We start from the raw sequence: 21,324 nt of genomic DNA on the forward strand, positions 1-21,324 counted from the left end.
TGACATGTTCAGGACAATAACCCACTGCACAACGCAGCAGATTTGATTGACATCTCTGCCCAGTTGGATTGCTGGCTCCAAGCAACGATGAAACATGATGGCTGTCCAATCAAGGAGCTGCCTTGTCCTCCCTCCGTCACTTGGAAAGGAGGGAGGGCCCACCATCAACTAACCATTTACGTTCGTTCGCTTGATGATTGACGTGCGCTTAGACCTATAGAAAGCGCAGAAAGAGGCTGGTCGCAGGTCACCGCATTACATCATGCAAATTCACGCAGATGAGTTGATTGACGTAGCCCGTAGGAATGATCATGGGAAGAGAGGGCGGGATCCACACGAGTGACGTCATTCCTCCGGATGTTCTGGCGGGTCGGGGGGTCCAGGCGATGGTGAGTGGGTGCCGGCGTTGATTCCCTCTGTCTCGGGTCAAACGCGGATCGGGAGCTGAGCCGCAGGGGGACGGGCAGACGGCGGGGACCCTCTGTTGCCGGGTCCTTCCCCGGTAATGTCGGCCTCTCCTTCAGGCGAACAATGAAAGTGGAGGCGCGGTGGGAAATGTGGCGGAGCCTGGGTCTGAGTCGTCTCTCCCCCATCCCGTCTCTCCCCCATCCCGTCTCTCCCCCATCCCGTCTCTCCCCGGCCCCGTCTCTCCCCGGCCCCGTCTCTCTCTCCCCCCCCCCCCCTCCCCGGCCCCGTCTCTCCCCCCATCCCACCCTCCCCGGTCCCCGTCTCCCCTCCCCGGTCCCCGTCTCCCCTCCCCGGTCCCCGTCTCCCCTCCCCGGTCCCCGTCTCCCCTCCCCGGTCCCCGTCTCTCCTCCCCCCACACACAGCCACCCCCGTCTCTCTCTTTCCCCCCCCCCCCACACAGCCACCCCCGGGGGACCCCATCTCCCCCCCACAACCCTGTTTCCCTCCCGCGGCTCCTCTGTCCCCCATCCTCGTGCATGTCTAATATTTACTAAATGTGATGTGTGTTTCTGCTTCTGGTGTTTTTTCGTGCAGTTTATTAAGAATGAAGGGTGTTATATAGTTGCAGCCATACTTTGCTGTTGTTACAATCTGTCTGAGAATGTTGAGGGAATATAATTGGTTTACAAACCAGAGCAATATTATAAAAGCAGAACTAATTCCCACATTTATTAATCCATGGTTTGTGCAGTTAAATATTCTGTTTTAATCTTGCTATTTTGTTCATGAATTATTGAAGTGTCTAAAATGGCTTCTTTGAAGAGGGGAGAAGCCTTTCCAGCCAAAATTGTTGGAGACATTACAACACCTTTGTAAAATAAAAACTGATGTAGCAAAGAACTTTTCTGAGTAAGTATATTCTTCTTCAGGAGCTCATAAGAAGTAGGAGCAGGATTAAACCATCTGGCCTGTCATTCAATTCGATCATGGCTTATTTCCACCCACCTGCCTTTTCCCCATATCCCTTCATTCCCCTATGTATGTAAAAATATCTTCAACCTTGTCTTCAATATTATTTACTGAGGTAATGGGCAGTGAATTCATTGCCCTCTGAGAGATAAGCAGTTCCTCCTCATCCCTTGCCAAAATCTTAAGGCTACATCCCATAGTTCTGGAAACATCTTATCTATGCCTTTCATAATTTGATATGTTTCTGTAAGATCCCCTCTTATTCTTTTGAATTTCAGGTAGTGTCGTCTCAGACCAACTCTCTCTCTCCTTGATGGTAACTGTTTAAAAAAAAAACCCTTTTGTGTGCAGTTTTTTGCTGGAATGTTACCAGGACTGTTGGAAGGTGAGAATTTAAGGTGTCCTCTATCTGCCTAGATTACAGTGGCTTGATTTTCAGGTTAAAAATCTGTCTTTAAATTTTTTTATCGGGCTAATTTAGTTAGCCTTCTAGCACTGTCTGGCCAAAATAATTGTAACCGGTGCATATGAGGGTTTGAAATACCCATAATAATATAATTAAACTTGCCATTTGGCAAATGATGAGAGACGTCTGTCGCACATCGTTTCATTTGCATTTGCATTCTGCACTGTTATCATTGACCCAAGTGACTTGGTCGGCCTATTTTAACTTACTGCAGTAATTTAAAACAAAAGCATTCACAACCTTCAAAATAAGATTGCGGATGTTAGAACCTGACGTTGTCGGTGTGCAGTCAAGTACATCTTCATCTTAAAATGTGAAGATGCTGTTTTGAGCAAGTTGCTTTCCATTTTGGTTATGGAATGTGGTGTTGTGATCCTACTGTGGAATGTGTGTTTACTCTGAACATTCTCTACAAATGAGTTATTTAAAATGAAATCGATTTCAGAACGAGTTGGAATATGATGTCGGAGCAGATCTGAAAGCATGATCATTAAATGGCACATCTACAATCCATTGCATGTTTTCATTGCATTTTAGGATACTTATAAGCACGTGATAGAATGAAAATTGCAGAACTTTCAGAAGTGAGAGTGGGTAATAGCAGTTGACTGCATTAAAAATCACTTGATGTAGTGTATAAAAACTGATTTTGTGTAAATGCCTCTGGAAGAATGAGTTTAATTTCACTTATTAAATAGTTCAGGAATTCAAACACTACATCACAGAAATGGGCCCTCTCGACTCTGGCAAACTATTTTTCTGACTTGTCCCATTGAATTTCCACCCAGTCCATATCCCTCCGTAACTCTCCCGTCCGTGTACCTGTCCAAATCTTTCTTCAATATCAAAATTAAGCCTGCATTTACCAATTTAGCTGGCCGCTCGCTCCACATTCCCAGCACTCTCTTCGTGAAGAAGTGAAAAATGAGTCTGTGGCGCCAAATTCCCCGATTAACCTACAATTCCTGTATTGAATAGAGGGAGGAAACCTGAATGCAGGGGAAAACTCCATGCAGACATGAGGATAACATGCACATTTCTTCCAGATTTTAACCTGTGTCACTGGCGCTGTAAGAGCATTGCGCCATCTGCTATACTAAATGTGCCACCCTATATTCTGTGTCATTGGTTAACATAAGGATATTGTGGGTCATTGGTTTTCAGGGAATGTCTTTGTAAAGAGTGTTTATTGAAGCTGTAGAGAGGAATATTGTTCACTGAGCGTTCTTATTAATTTCTATTGGGTGGAGGAGAAGGAAGCTTCTATTCAAAGGGATGCTCTGATGTGTTGGATTTGCTTTCGAACACTATAATTCAATCTGTCGAAGAGCATTCGGCTTATAACCATATAACCATTTACGGAGCGGAAACAGGCCATGTTGGACTTTCAAGTCCGCACCGGTTCACTGATTTTGTGCACCCTCTTCAGGCATTGGTTCGAGCATCATATCATCTAACTGCACCTGCATTGTCTATGGTTTTCCTTCTATCAGTCCAAGCAGATTAGTCCAGGCGCGTATGCATATGATTAATGTTCGTGTGGGTATGTGGTCCTTGCTTTGTTTGTAATTGAATTTTGGTTTTTTTTTTAAACATTTTAATTGTTTTTATCTCTAAACACAAGTTTTTGCTTTTTTTTGAAAACTTTATTTAAAAGAATTTAGACAACTTACATTCACGCATAACAGAATAAAAAAACAATTTTGTGTGTGTGTATATATATATATATATATATATATATATAAAATATATATATATATATATAAAATATATATCTTTGGCTTGGCTTCGCGGACGAAGATTTATGGAGGGGGTAAAAAGTCCACGTCAGCTGCAGGCTCGTTTGTGGCTGACCAGTCCGATGCGGGACAGGCAGACACGATTGCAGCGGTTGCAAGGGAAAATTGGTTGGTTGGGGTTGGGTGTTGGGTTTTTCCTCCTTTGCCTTTTGTCAGTGAGGTGGGCTCTGCGGTCTTCTTCAAAGGAGGCTGCGCCTATATATATTATATATATATATATTTATATATATATAAAAGAAACAAAAAAAACCCAAAAATCAAAAACCCCTCACACCCCATCAGCCAGCCCCTTAAGGCGAGCCAAATATAGAAATAATACAGTGATTATAAAGAATATTTCAAAGTATTTCTAAATTCATATCTTCCAAATAGGAAGACCACATTTTAACAAAAATGAATAATTTTCGTGCAGATTACATGTAATATTTTCCATAATACAATTTTCTCAATTTATTATGGCAGCGTATTATAGTAATCTCTACATTATCATTCCAAGTACTAGCTACACATTTTCGTGCCACAGATAACACTAGACGTACAAGTGCAATTTGAAATTGATCCAACCCTAGTCCTTTCAAAGAAACCATGTATCCCAACAAAAAGATTGACGGGTCTAACGGTAATTTAATCTAAAATAATTTTTTGAAAACCAACCTAATTCCTTCCCAAAATGGTTGTACTTTAAAACAAGACCAAACAGCATGTAAAAAAAAAAGTTCCAGTACATAGTCCACATCTAAAACGAGAATCTGAATGACTAAATCCATATTTTTTCAATTTCTCTGGAGTCAAATATAACTGATGTAAAAAAAATTATAATTAACCATTCCATAACGTACATTCGTCACTTTAGTTACACTATCAGAACACATAACCTCCCAATTATCTTCCAGAAAAATATAGGTTAAATCACTTTCCCATTTAAGCCTAGATTTTTCCCATTCCAGTTTATCCATACTATCCAGTAATAATTGGTACATATCTGAAATATAACCTTGGGTACAAAAGAAATCAAAGACTCAAATTTCATCATCATGGGTAAATTCATCTCTTTACCATAATTATCTTTTATCAAAGCTCTGAGTTGATAATACACAAACACAGAATTTACAGATATATCAAATTTCTCCCTCAATTGAATAAAAGAAAGAAATTGGCCTTCTTCAAAACAGTTCTGGATTATCTTTATGCCCTGAGAATTCCATCTCTTTAAATGATTATTAAACATTGAAAGTTTTTGCGTCAGATACACTGGATGTGACTGTGAAGTACCATAATATGCAATAGGCTATTCTGCTAGATCCATTTAAAAATAAGCTTCAAGGCATCTGAGGAGTACTTATTTTTTTTAAAAAAAAAAGTCTGATAATGACCCACTCCTGACTTCACCAAGTTTGGAAAAATAATTTTTAAGGAGCGTGTGAAAGAGTAAACAGTTGAAGAGAAGCAGAGAGGTTTACCAACCAGATTCTAAACAGTTCGATAGTTTTTGAATATGTGGTAATTGATGGAGGAATTTAACTTTGAGGTTGAATAAAATTAAAACTATGGAAATATCGCAGAAGGTTTAAAGACAGAAGAAAGTTAGACAGGAAATACTGTGAATGGAATTTGAAAACAAAATTTAAAAAATCTTAAAATGGAACAGTTGCCTTGCCAAGAAGTATTGTGGTCAATCAAGGCAGGGATGGATGAATATAACTCGGTGCTTGTTGACACTGGTGATATGGATGTGTAGTGCAGTGCAGCAATGTGAATCTTTGAACAGTTTAGTTCATGTGCTTGAGGACTGAAGACCAAAAACCAAGCTATAGGAAGTATGAAAGAGCACAGAGGTTTGATGTTTTTGCCATAATTAGGAAACTTGTTATTGTGAGAGACTGTAAAAGCCAGGCCAGTTTTCCTTGGAGCGCAGGTGGCTGAGAGTGGATCTTATTGAGGTTTATAAAATGATGAGCGGCATAGATAGGGTGAATAGTGACAGTCTGTTTCTGAGAGTGGGAGATTCTAAAAGAAGAGGTCGTAATTCTGAGTTAAAGGAAGTGACTGGGGCGGGGACAAGTACTTCTCTCTGAGGGTGGTAGCAATATGGAATGAGGTGGCAGTCAAAGTGGTGGAGGCAGGTGATTTTTAAAAAGGTTACTACATGGATGAAGGGAATGGAGGGGCTATGGGCCTAATGCAGGCAAGTGGGCACATTGTTTAGCATAGATGCACTGAGCCTGTGAGCCTATTTTGTACTGTTTTAGACAATAACTGTTTTACCCCATTATACAGTAAAACTGATGACCTGATGCCGCTTAATTGTATAAATAAGCACTTGAACTGCCAAGGCATAAAAGGCTACAGGCCAAATGCTGGTTAATGCTAGCTCTGCTCCCTTCCACTCACTGTGTGTATTGGAATATAAATAGAATAACATCCAAGTTATCAAGAAAATCTAGTCAAGAACTTGAGTCTTGAGAATGCTGAATTAAGTGTTCGATTTTGTTATTGAAAATCCAGTATTGGATGTTAGACAAGGATATTGACTGATGAGAGACAAAATCAAGGGAGGTGTTGGAATCAAGGAGCACGTCCATCTATATTAATGACCAAGTAACAGGTGCCATGGTTGGCATAGTGATTAGCGCAACGCCTTTTACAGCACTAGCGATAGGGACTGGTTTGAATCCCGCATTGCCTGTCGGTAGTTTGTATGTTTTCCCCATGTCTGCAAGGGAATTGGGGGCTCCAGTTTCCTCCCACCATTCGAATCGTACCGGGGCTGCAGGTTAATTGGGTGTAAATTGGGCTGCATGGACTTGTGGGTCTGCTGTTTGTCCAGATTTTTTTAAAAAGAATAAAGTTGTATGAAACCTTTCATGGAGTAAGATGTTTCTCATGGGAGTAATCAGGCAAAATGTTGCATTGAACCACAATTGCAATTGGGAAATAGTGGAATGGGATGGAGTGATGTGCAGAAAAATTGAAGGAAATTCTGAAGTGAAAGGCCTTGATCGTTGATGCCACAACTGGTGAAGGTGGGCCACGGCAAAATGGGTATGCCCAAAGGGCCAGAATTGTCAAGTTTAGAGAGTGGAGAATATTAGGGTTGTGAATGCTCTGATCTGAACAGGATTTGAGATGTTGCTAAACTGAAAGATGACGTTCCCTTCCTGAAACTTTCAATTAGGCAACTGTTACCTACTGCACTGAACACTTGGTTAGGGTTAGATTATAAGTGGTTTTGGTCATAAATACTGTACTAGTCCTTTTGGCATTTTTACCATCAATCTTTTAGCTATTTGATCTCTTGCCCTTCACCTATCATTTATTCTTTCTTTTTCCACATCCCAAATCTTACTGAAGCATACTTCATATGAACAGCTAAATATCAGAAATATAACATTGTTCTCCAAATGCTGCCTGACCTATTTATTTCCAATACTTTTCTGCTTTTTTGGGGGGATTTTCATTACCAACATTTTAAATTCGAACACACAGCATGGTAAAAGGCCCTTTAGACCCACAAGCCTGTACTGGACAATTACACCCAATTGGACCCCCGGTACATTTTGGAAGATGGGAAGAAACCCACGCAGACCCAGCGAGAATGTACAAACGTTACAGACAGCACAGAATTTGTTTGTTTATTTATTTACATGTGTACATTGAGTCAGTTTTTTTTGTACTGCCAATAAGTGGTAATTCTGCCTTGCCTGCAATAAAAGAATCTCAGGGTTGTATGTGATGTATGTACTCTGATAATAAATATGAAATCTGAAAAAATTTGGAGAGGATCTAAGGAGGATCCATTTTTTTTACCGCAGAGGATGGTTGTAATCTGGATTGCATGGCCTCGGGGGATGGTGAAGACAGAGACTCTGTCATTGGATAAGCAAGCACTTGAATTGCCAAGGCATAAAAAGCTACAGACCAAATGATGGTTAATGGAAGGTGTATACAGTAGATGGGTAAAGAATGGTCAGCATGAATAGTGTGGGTCAAAGGGCCTGTTTTTGAGCTGTGATTTTGACTCTTTTTGAAGCAATTACTCTGCTTTTATTGCAGCCATCTGTTCCTCACAAGAATAGAATTGTTGGAGCACTGGGAATTTTATGTGTAACTATACCATAATTACTGTGCACTGATTGGAATGGCAATAGAAGAAAAAAGTCAACACTTTGACACTAACAAAATTTTAGAAATTCTTGTTTTAATTTGAAAGCAATGCTTTTAATTTTTCAGTAAGATTTAAACTGTTCTGAATGTTTATTTTCATTGTTTAAAATTTTTAATCCATATTTTGCATTCCAGACTTTTGAAATGTGAAAGATTTCCTCAGGCAACGTCATCTCCCACCGATAATTCTCGTGGATAATGACATTGGGCCTGACCTGCACAATGGCAGTTTTCAAGCAAGATAACGTGGAGAAATATTACGAGATGGGTGAAGAGCTGGGGAGGTGAGATTTCATGGCCGCCTTTACTTTCTTTCTGGCCTTGTGTAGCTACAATGCTTTCTCTTGAAATTATCCTAATTTTTTTATTCCACCCAATTTCAGACAAGCCAGATACAGAAAAAATTTGTACATTTGAGATCAAGATCGGTTTTCCCTTGTTCTTCTCTTCCCACATCAGAAATGTGTACTGACTGGTCTTTAATGCACCTTTTTTTTCCCACAATCTGAAAATAGTTTGTGCTTCATGAGGATATTGATCAGCTCAGAGTATGCCAGTACAGGAGAGGTCAATACGCGACTGACTCGAGGGCACAATTGAATGCACCTTTGTTAGGACATTTTCTCCTCTGAAGCTTAAAAAAAAAGCCCACAGTCGTACTTGCTTAGGGTAGTTAAGCAAGGTATCTTAGTCGGCTGGTTAATAATGTGAGGTAGAGAAGTTTTTTGATTTATAGACTATCTTTTTGATACTTTAAGTTGATCTCTTGTGTTAATGTGTGCGTGACACTAAAAGTATGCTATTTCTGACTCTCGACATTATACTGTTGACTCTGTCAAGATTTCTGCTTTGATTTGGTGGTAGGAATCTTCCTAAATTGAACGGTTTTGGTTCAATTCCCATTGGAGTTAATACTTGAATACAATGATAAAGGAGGGCTGTTATACTGGAGATTGAATTGACTTTTCAGATGGATGTAGAAGCTTCCAAAGCATGATACATCATGCATTGGATTTCCTGGTCAATATTTAGCCCTAGAACAAATAATTTGGTGGTCACTTACTTGCACAATTAATCGCGGTATTATTGCGTGGAATCCAAAGAGTGAATAACGATCAATGATTTAATCTCTTAATCAGAAACTTGTATTGTTCAAACAGCATCTGTGGCATAAGACATGGGTAATGTTTCAGGTCAGTTAACTTTCCTTTACCTGAATAATTTAACTTTTTTTTGTTGCCTCGATCAGATGCTATGTGACATGAGTATTTGTGCACTTTCAATTTTGTTTTTTTGCATAATAGTTTGCTTTAATGTTTGTCACATGCACTTTTGAGCAGATTTTCCCTTTAATAAATATTGCCAAGAATGAAAACATTTCTGAATACCAAGTTGAATCACTGGCCAGATCTTCATTTGAATTAAAAAAAAAATTCATTGGATGTTCTGTATCATTTCCTTTGGAATTTTAAATGTTCTAGTTGTGGAAATCTTCCTTTCTCCAAAAGCAGATTCTCCCACTTTTGAGAGCAGTCGGTGTTTAATGACTTGGTTCTTTGGTTTTGGCAATGCTTTGTACTCTTTTGTTGCTTCAGACAGCCCAACAGGAAGCTAGAGGCGTCATGCTGTCACCCTTTTGCTCATTGTCACCTTCTCAAATTGTTTAGAAAAAAAACATTAGTAATACTTTGACAATCTAGGAAACTACATCATGTCAGAAGACTATAAAGGGCACAGCTTCTTTTCTGAATTTGCATGATTCTAATTTTGTCACTATTTTTGACAACTTCATCCGAATCACTGTCAATTTCCATGTAAGCTAATAATCTGTCGGTTCTCTTGGTGAGAATTGAGTATGGTCTGTGACTGGAAGTGTGCACTAGGCCATATTCCCTCCTTTCCTCTGGTAGCCGAGCCTGAAGTAGGCTGAGCACAGCTTTGGTGTGGCACAAAGCTCCAAGATGAACAAGAGATAGTAAAATCTCTCATTCTTGTTATTTACACATTTTTAAACCTTGGCCAACTCTCTCCTTGCCTCAGCTCATCTGTTGCCAAAATCCAGGTATATATTTTATCATCCCTGGGTATCCTCTAAATGGGTTAAACCCAAATTGTATCTGCTTCCATCCTGACATTCAATTTATTTATTTATATAATCCTTGCATTTTCTGATGAAATGAGCTCCTGTTTGTAAAATCTTAGTTTAAAAAAAACTCTTACTCTAATTTTCAAATCCCTCCCTTCCTTCCTCCTTTTTGTCTTCGTAATATCTGTGCTTATTAAAGTTTAGGTCAGGGATGTTGTTATCTCTGAGCTTTAGAATTCACTTTCTACCTTCATCTCCTGAGGTTTTGCTCGCCTGGCCCAGTATCTCAGTTGCTTGATCTCAAATTTTGTTGGATAATATTCCAGTGAAACTCTTGGGAAGTGGAAGTAATTTGATATTAAATCCTCAAGAGCAGGCATTACAATTAAAGTATCTTTCATGCAAGCTGAATGTAAGATTAGTGAAATATTTGAGACATTCTCAGTCAGTGAGTCACAATCATTTAGACTAAAGTCCAGAACTTTGCCTGTATAAGGATAAGTATTTACTCATACTTGATTATTTACATAACAGACTGAGGATCTTTGCATGCGGTGAATGTTTTTGGAACTAAAGCATTTTCAAATTGCAGATTAAAACCAGAACATTTCTTCACTATCTTAACATGGAATGTTATACGTTTTGCTTCTGGGTATTGGCATGTCGCGAAGCCCATGGGAATGCTGAGTGGCAGCAGTTTGCAACTCTGCAGCCTTTAAAATTTAAGCTGGGAAATCTTTAGTTTTTGTTTTGTGTCCCTTAGTATCTTTTAATCTGCATGATTTTATTATCAGGTTTTTTTTCAAAAAATATAACAGATGAACAGAAAAATGCTACTTCTCTAATTTGCAGTTTTGGTGTTGATTTCTTTCATAAGTTCTTGGAATGTCAATGCCACCTCCTTGTTGGGGAAAGTGTATCTGACTCCTGCTTCCAAAGAATGGGTGTGATTTTTTTTTTCTCTCGAAGTAAAATTCTCAAGATCATGGTCATGTTTGATGCCTTTGTGTCAAAATCCTTAAAGGGAGGGGGGGGGGGGGGTTCCATGTGTCACCTGACACAATGAGGGGTATTACCACTTTGCTAAATTGGATTTGGAAAACCGATGGCACCTCAACAATTGGCATCCCGAAGATACACTAGGGTATTGAGATAGAAGAATAGTATTTTGCCACATTCTTAATCTTGTAATCCTGTGGTTTAAATATATTCGATTGGGGGCTAATTCTGGTACCTATTCGATTGGGGGCTAATTCTGGTACCTATTCGATTGGGGGCTAATTCTGGTGCCTATTCGATTGGGGGCTAATTCTGGTGCCTATTCGATTGGGGGCGAATTCTGGTGCCTATTCGATTGGGGGCTAATTCTGGTACCTATTCGATTGGGGGCTAATTCTGGTACCTATTCGATTGGGGGATAATTCTGGTACCTATTCGATTGGGGGCTAATTCTGGTACCTATTCGATTGGGGGCTAATTCTGGTACCTATTCGATTGGGGGCGAATTCTGGTGCCTATTCGATTGGGGGCGAATTCTGGTGCCTATTCGATTGGGGGCGAATTCTGGTGCCTATTCGATTGGGGGCGAATTCTGGTGCCTATTCGATTGGGGGCGAATTCTGGTGCCTATTCGATTGGGGGCGAATTCTGGTGCCTATTCGATTGGGGGCGAATTCTGGTGCCTATTCGATTGGGGGCGAATTCTGGTGCCTATTCGATTGGGGGCGAATTCTGGTGCCTATTCGATTGGGGGCGAATTCTGGTGCCTATTCGATTGGGGGCGAATTCTGGTGCCTATTCGATTGGGGGCGAATTCTGGTGCCTATTCGATTGGGGGCGAATTCTGGTGCCTATTCGATTGGGGGCGAATTCTGGTGCCTATTCGATTGGGGGCGAATTCTGGTGCCTATTCGATTGGGGGCGAATTCTGGTGCCTATTCGATTGGGGGCGAATTCTGGTGCCTATTCGATTGGGGGCGAATTCTGGTGCCTATTCGATTGGGGGCGAATTCTGGTGCCTATTCGATTGGGGGCGAATTCTGGTGCCTATTCGATTGGGGGCGAATTCTGGTGCCTATTCGATTGGGGGCGAATTCTGGTGCCTATTCGATTGGGGGCGAATTCTGGTGCCTATTCGATTGGGGGCGAATTCTGGTGCCTATTCGATTGGGGGCGAATTCTGGTGCCTATTCGATTGGGGGCGAATTCTGGTGCCTATTCGATTGGGGGCGAATTCTGGTGCCTATTCGATTGGGGGCGAATTCTGGTGCCTATTCGATTGGGGGCGAATTCTGGTGCCTATTCGATTGGGGGCGAATTCTGGTGCCTATTCGATTGGGGGCGAATTCTGGTGCCTATTCGATTGGGGGCGAATTCTGGTGCCTATTCGATTGGGGGCGAATTCTGGTGCCTATTCGATTGGGGGCGAATTCTGGTGCCTATTCGATTGGGGGCGAATTCTGGTGCCTATTCGATTGGGGGCGAATTCTGGTGCCTATTCGATTGGGGGCGAATTCTGGTGCCTATTCGATTGGGGGCGAATTCTGGTGCCTATTCGATTGGTTTATTTTTGGTCCTTGGTCGTGATTCTAGTAATGACCATGTGGTTGTATTTGGTCAATCTTGAGACCCGCAGCACATCACTGACTAGATGCTTAGTCACATTGTCTTCATGTTAGAAATGAGTTTTGTTCTCAATTGCAAAAGCTTTATTCCATTTGGAAGTCCACATTTCGTAAAGCAATCATGGACACATTTGGTGCACTTGTTTGGGTTGGAAAGTGATTTTTGTCACACAATGCTAACATCTGGCCATGTTCACTAATGAGGGTAACACTGTTTCCTATTGGTAGTCACTTCCATTACCCATCCTGAAATTTTAAAAAAAAAATCTGGTCTCTTGCCTAACAAGTTGTCAGGAAATTGGTCAGGATTTCAAGGAATCAGACCAAAGAATTCTCCTGTTGATGATTGATGCTCTATATGTCGGTTTAAAAAATGGAAGCGGCATTAATTGTAGTACACTATGCACTAGAGTACTTATGTACTGACGGAACAAGTGAGGTTGTGAAGGATCCAGCAGATAGGCTGTGTTTGTAGCACATGGCAAATGAGTAATCATGGGCAATAAAAGTACTTGAACTTGTCTTTGCCAAGGGAGCCCTGTATCAATGACCCAGAGTAAATTTTAGAATTATAGCATGGTAACAGGCCCTTCTGGCCCGCCAGCTTGTGCCACCCAAATACACCAATTAACCTACAAAGCCTGGACGTTTCGAAGGGTGGGAGGAAACCCACGCAGATCACAAACTCCTAACAGTCAGAGCCGGTTTTAAACCCGGGTCGCTGGTGTTGCAATGGCGTTGCACTAACAGCTATGCTAACTGTACTGTCCTTATTGGGCGAGCGACATGATTACCTAAACTACCAGCACAGGTCAGAGGCTTCTCTGTGGCTAGGGCCACCCCAGAGCATCTTACTTTCAACAAGCTTAGTTGGGAGCATGATGGAATATGGTGAACTTGCTTAGAATGCACGTTCAAAAGCTGAATCCCACCCAAGATTGATTAATGCCCTTGTCTAGTGGCCTAAACTTTCCCTGGAGCTCCCTGGTTGAGTGAGTCTCACTTACAAAATGCAACTAGACCTTTCTCCACAAAAGGTTGTGGGTGAATAGAACAAGCTGCTGAAAGAGGTGGTTGAGGCAGGTACTCAGATTCATATTGTCAGAGTACATACATGCTATCACATACAAGCCTGAGAGTCCTTTTTTTCTGTGGGTGTGGCAGAATTGCCCCTAAATGGAAGTGCAAAAAATAAACTGTATACAATGTAAACAAATAAAAGAACTGTAAACAGGTAAAGAAACTGCAATACAGAGAGGATGAAAGAAAATCAATTAAGTGCACAAGTAAGAGTCCTTAAATGAGTCCCTGAGTTTGTTGTTGAGGTATCAAATGGTGGAGGGGTAGCAGCTGTTGCTGAGTCTTGTGGTACCTCTACCTCTTTCCTGATGCTAGCAACAAGAACAGTGTGTGTGCTGGGTGCTGTGGGCCTTGGATGACCGCTGCTGCTCTCCAACGGCAGCGTTCCCTGTGGATGTACTCAGTAGTGGGGAGAGTTTTGCCCTTTGCAACTTTTAAGAAAAAATTGGATGGCTACATGGATAGGTTTAGAGCAGTGGTTCCCAACCTTTTTCTTTCCACTCACAAACCACTTTAAGTAATCCCAATGCTATTGGTGCTCTGTGATTAGAAAGGGATTGCTCTAAACCCAATTGTTACTGAAATATTTTCCTTGAGAAAAATTGTCAATGGCCCATTTCTTTTGGAGTTCTGAACCCATGCACATAACAAGTCAGTTAGGTACAATTAAAACAGTGGTTTTCAACCTTTTTCTTTCCATCACATACCACCTTAAACAATCCCTTACTAATCACAGAGCACCTATGGCATAGGGAATACTTAAAGTGGTATGTGAGTGGAAAGAAAAAGGTTGGGAACCACTGGTTTAGAGGGATATGGGGCAAGAGTGGGGGATATTTGTGTTGGAGTGAGCAGGTTGTATAAAATGGTCTGTATGATTCCATGGTGCTGTTGGACCTCCATTAGCAAGGAGGGCGAGCAGGTGGCACATGAGAGCATCAGCGCTTGGAGTTTTATCCAATTAGCACATGATCCTGATGTTGATATATGGCTTCCCTCGTTGTTGCTTGGTGCAAGTTCTGAAATGCCCTACTGATCAACACTGGGTTATTTCACCTGAATTGCTAGTTACTGGAGGATAATTGGGAATGCCAATCGTGTCAGTAAAATCTACACCCCTGAAATAATTAGGGGAAAAACACAGGATTCTATTGACACCGTGGTTAAGTGGATAAACTCAGCAGGTCAAACCATGCCTTATGTAGCAAAGGTGAAGATACATCACCAACGTTTCGCGCTTGAGCCCTTGGTGATGTATCTTCACCGTTGCTACATAAAGGCACGGTTTGACCTGCTGAGTTTATCCAGCATTTGTGTGTGGATTTTTTTTTCCCCGTGAAATAAGTAAATCAGTAACTCTCCATACCTGTCTTGCCAAAATAAAGCCATAAGTCTGGGAGTGCAAATGCCCTCGCTACCCCTCAGTGCCAATGAGCTGGGTTCAATCCTGATCGAGGATGGAGTATGAACTTTGCACTGTCTCTCTGTGACCATGAAAGTTTCCTTCTGCATCCTAAAGATACGTAGATTGGTAGGTTAATTGGCCACGGCAAGTTGCCCTGAGTGGTGGAATCTGAGAGGAATAATGGAAATGTTTTTAAAAATTAACTTTTGTATGATTTAACGTTCTTGGAGAGTATGTGTGTGCCTTCAAATTGGAATATAGGGTCAATTAAGCTGCACAGGAAATATAAAATGTTGGCAATACACCGGTTTCCTCTAAAGAGAAAATGGAGAACTCCTGAAGAAGGGCCAAGAACATTGATTGCTTTTCTTCCTGATCATGCTGTGTGACCAGCTGAGTTTCTCCAGCACTTTAGTCTATTGTACTGTTGCTGGTATTGATGGGCGTATTGCATATTTCCAGTGATTCCTGCTAGTTATGGAATACTCTGAATTGTTGTGTTTTCGTCCTTTTTCAGCTTAGTCACCACCTCTGCATTTGTTCCCTTAGTGGCCAGTTTGCCATTGTGAGGAAATGCCGCGAGAAAAGCACCGATATCGAGTATGCGGCCAAGTTCATCAAAAAACGCCGCCTGTCTTCCAGTCGCCGAGGGGTGAGCCTTGAGGAGATCGAGCGGGAAGTAAACATTCTGAGGGAAATCCAGCACCCCAACATCATCACTTTGCACGATATATTTGAGAACAAGACTGACGTCATTCTCATCCTTGAGCTGGTATCGGGAGGGGAGTTGTTTGATTTCCTGGCTGAGAAAGAATCATTGACTGAGGAGGAGGCGACTGAATTTCTCAAACAGATTTTGGATGGTGTACACTACCTGCACTCTAAAAAGATTGCTCACTTTGATCTGAAGGTACAGTCTACAGGTCTCTGTGACATTGGATAAGATGCGTAGGTTCCGCGTAACTGATCGGCTTTGAAGTTCCAATCTTACAATCTGCTTCTCAGTTAACCATTTCCACAAGGTAATCCTAAGCTTTGCATGTCACTTAAATTCTCCGTCCCATTCAGAGCTCTCCACATCTGATCTTGTCTCCAATGGAAACTTAAAGCAGTCATGACTCTTGTGACTTGGCATATAAAAATCTTCAGGACTATAAACTCCACAATTTCACATAATCTACAAATCCAGTCTTGTATTCAGTGTTTTCATTTTCTCATTTCAATTTTAATTTCCTCTCATTCACTTAAACTCTGGTTATTTGCTACATTTACCTACTTGTGTCATTCAATCTTTTCTGGTCCCCGCTCTAGCAGATGACTTTTCACTGCTCCCCTTTATCTATTTTTTTCCTTGATTTTTGGAAAAACGTCAATCTGAAATGTAAATATTTTGTCTCTCTTTACAGATGCAGCCTACTCCAATAAATTTGATTTCACATTTCCAGCATCTGTGGTATTTTGCTTTTGCACCCCACGTGTTGTTCCCTTTTGGTTCATGCCACACATTGTTGAAGCCATGGAACCTACACACTTTGAAATGATCATCTGCCTACCAATAAATCTTGATGAAGGAACATCTTGAAATGTTCACGTGTTGAGCGTTATCTGTATCATGTCACCAGCTTCCTGTAACTGACTAAATCCTCTGAACCTTTATTTTTGGACTCAATTACTACTTTCTGACAATAATTTCAGCAAATTGAATTGGATCTCTCAACTGAAGCAGGATTGTAAGTTCCATTTGTCCTGTGAAGCTGTCTTAATTAAAACTGGATGGAGATTTCCCCAGCCTCTTGTCCTCTTTCAGGGATTAAATGATCTTTTGCCTTTCTATCCTTAGAAAAGACCTCGTGAGTAAAGGTCAAAAGAGGATAATTGCAAGAGAACACTATTTTATTACTCTTCAAAGCAGGCACTTGAGGTCTTCAAGGACTTTGTTAAAAGTGGTAGACAGAGAGTCCAAAGTTGGACGTGAGAACCTGTCAGAATCTGTCGAAGCTGTCAGAGTTGAGGAAATTCTGCTTTGTCTGACGTTCTATTACTTGATAATTGAACTGTTAAGTGACTCGTACCCAAAGGCCTGAAATGTGAATTCAGACTCAGGAATTTGAAGCCAATAAAGCAACCAGTGAATTTCATTTGAAATGAGTACATTAGGAATGGGAAAAAATCAGCCAGGAATAGTTAAAAGGGGGCTGCTGATCTAGAAAGGAAATGTACCATTTTATACTCTGTTCCTTCCCTATCCAAGTACTTCTCTAATGCCTTTTAAACATTGTAATAATATGTGCCCACTACCTCCTAATCTGTGGATAATCTTGTTCTCCAGATCTCCTTGAATTTCTCCCTAAATCTTAAACCTGCCCTTGAGTCTCTGTTTATCTGTGCCCCTAATAATGTTATAAACCGATATTGGGTCAACTTGCAGCCTCTTACATTTCAGTGAGAATAAACCTAGTCTATCCGACCACTCCTTATTGCTGCAGCCCTCTATTCTAAGCAATATCCTGGTGAATCTCTTCTACACTCTTCATGTAGTGTGGCGACTAGAACAATCTAACCAATATTTCTTACGTATACCAAGAAAGATTTTCAGAGGTACTGAAATTCTTATTTGCTCCAGCCACACAACTTGCATCATCTACCACAGTATAAATGACCACAATGTAACAAGGCAAAGGGATAATGAATATCAGTTCAGATATACCCTGCTTTAAGAAAGTAGAGCGTTCATATGAAACCTATCGTAAGCTAAAATGGCATAAAGCGAAGACCCATTCACTACTATTGAAGGCTGTTTTCATAAAAGTGAAAACCCATTCAAATTTCTTTTCGATAGTGAACACAGGTTTCTTCGTAAAAGTGAGTTTTTGTAAAACAGGATATGGCTGTATCATTCAGGAGCCTTGCAGTTCGGCGTAGGTGATCATGTCTCTCCATCCGTTATAATCTCTGACCCTCTGAATTGGCTCTCCCGTTCTCCTTCGGTGAAGGCTCCATCTTTCAGCTGAGACCGTAGTCGATGTTGAGTTCATGATTATACAAGGGAAAAATACTGGTGGTTTCCCGTTGCCGCCTTTAGTTGCAGTGACCATACTGGACGGGTAACCCTGGCCTTCGATCAACAGATTCATCTGCCCAGCATTTTTAATTTTACAATCATAAATTCCAATTTGTAGAATCTGCTTGTAAAAACCATCCACCATCTGCAATTCATGGCTTCACGTGACCCTGATTGGGAGGCTAAACAGGTACTACACCTTGCCCAACGGTGACCTGTAGGCTATTGGACAGACGGAATGCTTTGCGCCTCCTTTTCCTGAGCAATTGCGCAGCACCAACATCTATACTTGTATAGATATTTAATTGCAGTTAGTGCAAGAAAAGAAATGAAGCTCCAGTCGTGCAGGCAACGTTTGGTAGTCCTGGAGTACTCGACGATTGGGGTAGTCAGGGAAGGTCTTGGACCTAGAGGTGCTGCACTTCAGGCTTCTGTACCTTCTGCCTAAAGGGAGCAGTGAGAAGAGGTTGTGCCCAGGGCGATGGGGTATCTTTTGTGATGTGCCATTCCAATTTGTACTCATTGCCTTGGCCTATGAAAGCAAGCATGCCAAACATCTTGCCACCTTCAGTGAGCTATGCACTTGCAACGCAATGTCCATCTGTACATCAGTGTTCCTTAGGGTCCTACCATTTTGTATGCTCTTCTAGAATTTGATTTCCCAAAGCACATAACCATACACTTGTCTGGATTAAATTCTGTTTGCTACTGCTTTACTCAACAACTGATCTGTCTTGTACCTTTACACAATCTCCATTACCAATGATTCCACCAATAAACCTATACACTCTCATACAAGTCATTCATTTTTATATATTGTATTGGTTCTAGCACCATTCACTGCAGTTTACCACTTTTTACAGCTTTCCACTCAGAAAGCACCTATCTACTACTACCCTCTACCTCATTTCACCCAGACAATTTGGACCCATTTCAGCAATGAGCCTGATTCCTTGTGGACGTTAACTTTCTTGTCCAACCTACTTTTTTTTAATTAAAGTGTCATTCAAATACATAGAGACCATCATCTACTCACTTGCCTTCATCAATATCCTTGGTCAGGTTTAAGTCTATATACATGTAAAACCAGATGAAGCAGCATTTCTCTGGACAACAGTGCAAGCACATACACACAAAATGCACAGTGCATAATAATCACATATATACATAAAAATATAGTTTAAAATATAAATATTTTGGAATGATTCCTCAATCTCTCAGTCTGTGGGATGCTCCTGCAGTAGCAACTCTGGTTTGTGAGCCGTGAGTTTTGTGCACAAAACTCTACCAACTTTTCTGAATTAGTCCCTGCTTTTCCAAGTGATTCTAAACCTTGTCTCTCAGAACAACTTCCTATCACTGATGCAAGACTTAACAACCTGTAGTTTCCAAGGTTTTTAAATAAGGGCAGAACATTTAACCATCATCCCGTCTTCTGGTACCACATTCATGGCTGATAAATGTGTGAAAATCTGTTGGAACCCTGGTAATATCCTGCCTTCCATCCCTTATCCCCCCCCCCCCCATCCAGCCTTGAGGATTTATTCACCCTAATGTGCTGCAATATTTCTAGCACGTTCACCTTCCTGATACAGATGTGCTCCAGAACCTCAGAATATCCATTCCTTAACTCTCCAGCCTTTGAGTTTTTCTCCTGATTGAACATTGATGAAAAGTAGTCACTTGCTATCCTGTTCACTTCCTCTGAACTCCACACATAGCTTATGTACTTGATCCCTGAGGGGACTTGTTCCTTCCTTGGTTATCTTCTACCATACCAAATTGGTTTTGGGTACTTGATACTCCCGGTGCAGGTCATTTCATGGCCTCTTTTTGCCTTCCTAATTTGTTTCCTCCTATATCTTCTAAACCTTTATGACTCATCATTTCCTTTTTTCTGATCAACCCTTCAATGTCCTTCATTAAGCAGGGTTCCATAAAACTGGTATCAGAATGATAAACAATGCAGTGAGAGTTGAGGTTATTCCATCTTCTGCATATTGTTGGTTGTGTTGCCACTGTACTACTAATTTTTCCTTGCAGTATTTCAGAACTTCCCTCAGGCTGAAACTGCACCTCCCACCCTCCTCAATTGTATTAAAAAGAAAGAATTAGATTTTCCCAAGAAAGTTTTGGATAGATTGGAAAATGTCATTGTAGTATATTCCGAATGGTATCAATTAGGATTCATTTCCATAGTTTTTTTTTCTGTTTAGGATTTTGTAGGTTTCAATAGCCCCATTGATGTCTGTATTAACATAAATTACTTGACTGTATAATTTTATGGGGGAGGGGATAAATACTGATTCGGTATATACACAGGAATGTCAGAAAGATTGAATAATTTGTTGAGCTTTGTGAGTCTATGAAAATCGCAAATAAAATATTTTTTTAAAAAATTAGGATTCGTCCTAAGTTTACTCATCAGGTAAAAATTTGCTCACTATATTTTATACTCTGTCTTAAAGATCTTAACTTTATTTAAAATCTTTTTTTCCCAGCCTGAAAATATTATGCTTCTGGATAAAAATGTTCCCAATCCCCGCATCAAGCTGATCGATTTTGGTATTGCACATAAAATTGAGGACGGGAATGAATTCAAAAACATCTTTGGAACCCCTGAGTTTGTTGGTCAGTATTGGTTATTTGAGATTCTATTAGCTATCCAAATGATTGTAATACAATGCCAAAGTAATTTAACTGTCTTATTTGAGGGGAAGACTACAATGTCCAAGATTCTAATAATGATGAAGATGACGGAGGAGGTAAATTACAGCTACGTGCTACATGGAAGCTGGCACTGTTTTCAGATGCAAGTTGTGTTATCCTAGTTCACTGTCTCATTATGTTGTCCAGGTGAAGTTGAGCTATGTTCGTGGCCAGAGTACAAAATTATACTCCTTTACTTTGATCGATCTAGATCAGAATAGTCAACAGACATGTGAATTGGGAATTCGTAGGCCATTCGCCCCCTCAAGCCTGTTCACCATTCAGTCACCTGTGATGTCGCCTGCGTTTCTGAAAAAGTGCATTGGGCAGAAGTTCATTTCTTGCTCCAAACGGAAGGCCCGAAGCCAGGCCTTGATAAGCCAAGGCAAAGGTGGGAGTCGGACTTTGGAATATCGATTGATGAACGGTGCTGGACTGATTTGTGTCGGATCAGCATGACTGCAGTCATTAATGTGCGGTACGGGTTGGTGCAATACAATTTTTTGCACCGGTTGTACCTGACGCCACAAAAACTGAACAGATCTAAACCGGA

General features: G+C 40.9%; 1 protein-coding gene across 6 annotated transcripts in view; it reads left to right on the forward strand.

The window, feature by feature from the left end:
* The first annotated feature begins 288 nt into the window (after window positions 1-288).
* The window catches only part of dapk3 (death-associated protein kinase 3), a 30,442-nt gene continuing 9,406 nt past the window's right edge, over window positions 289-21,324 (forward strand). Inside the window, exons 1-6 of one of the 6 annotated variants that reach the window (XM_069928529.1) lie at window positions 320-389; window positions 1,208-1,317; window positions 1,656-1,762; window positions 7,942-8,090; window positions 15,551-15,911; window positions 20,564-20,693. In XM_069928529.1, coding sequence (XP_069784630.1) covers window positions 8,005-8,090; window positions 15,551-15,911; window positions 20,564-20,693 — 577 coding nt within the window. In that variant the 5' untranslated portion in view covers window positions 320-389; window positions 1,208-1,317; window positions 1,656-1,762; window positions 7,942-8,004. The other 5 variants (XM_069928530.1, XM_069928531.1, XM_069928532.1 and 2 more) reach the window with 5 other exon arrangements.

This window comes from Narcine bancroftii, chromosome 3 (assembly GCF_036971445.1).
Source record: "Narcine bancroftii isolate sNarBan1 chromosome 3, sNarBan1.hap1, whole genome shotgun sequence".
In the NCBI taxonomy this organism is placed as follows: domain Eukaryota; kingdom Metazoa; phylum Chordata; class Chondrichthyes; order Torpediniformes; family Narcinidae; genus Narcine; species Narcine bancroftii.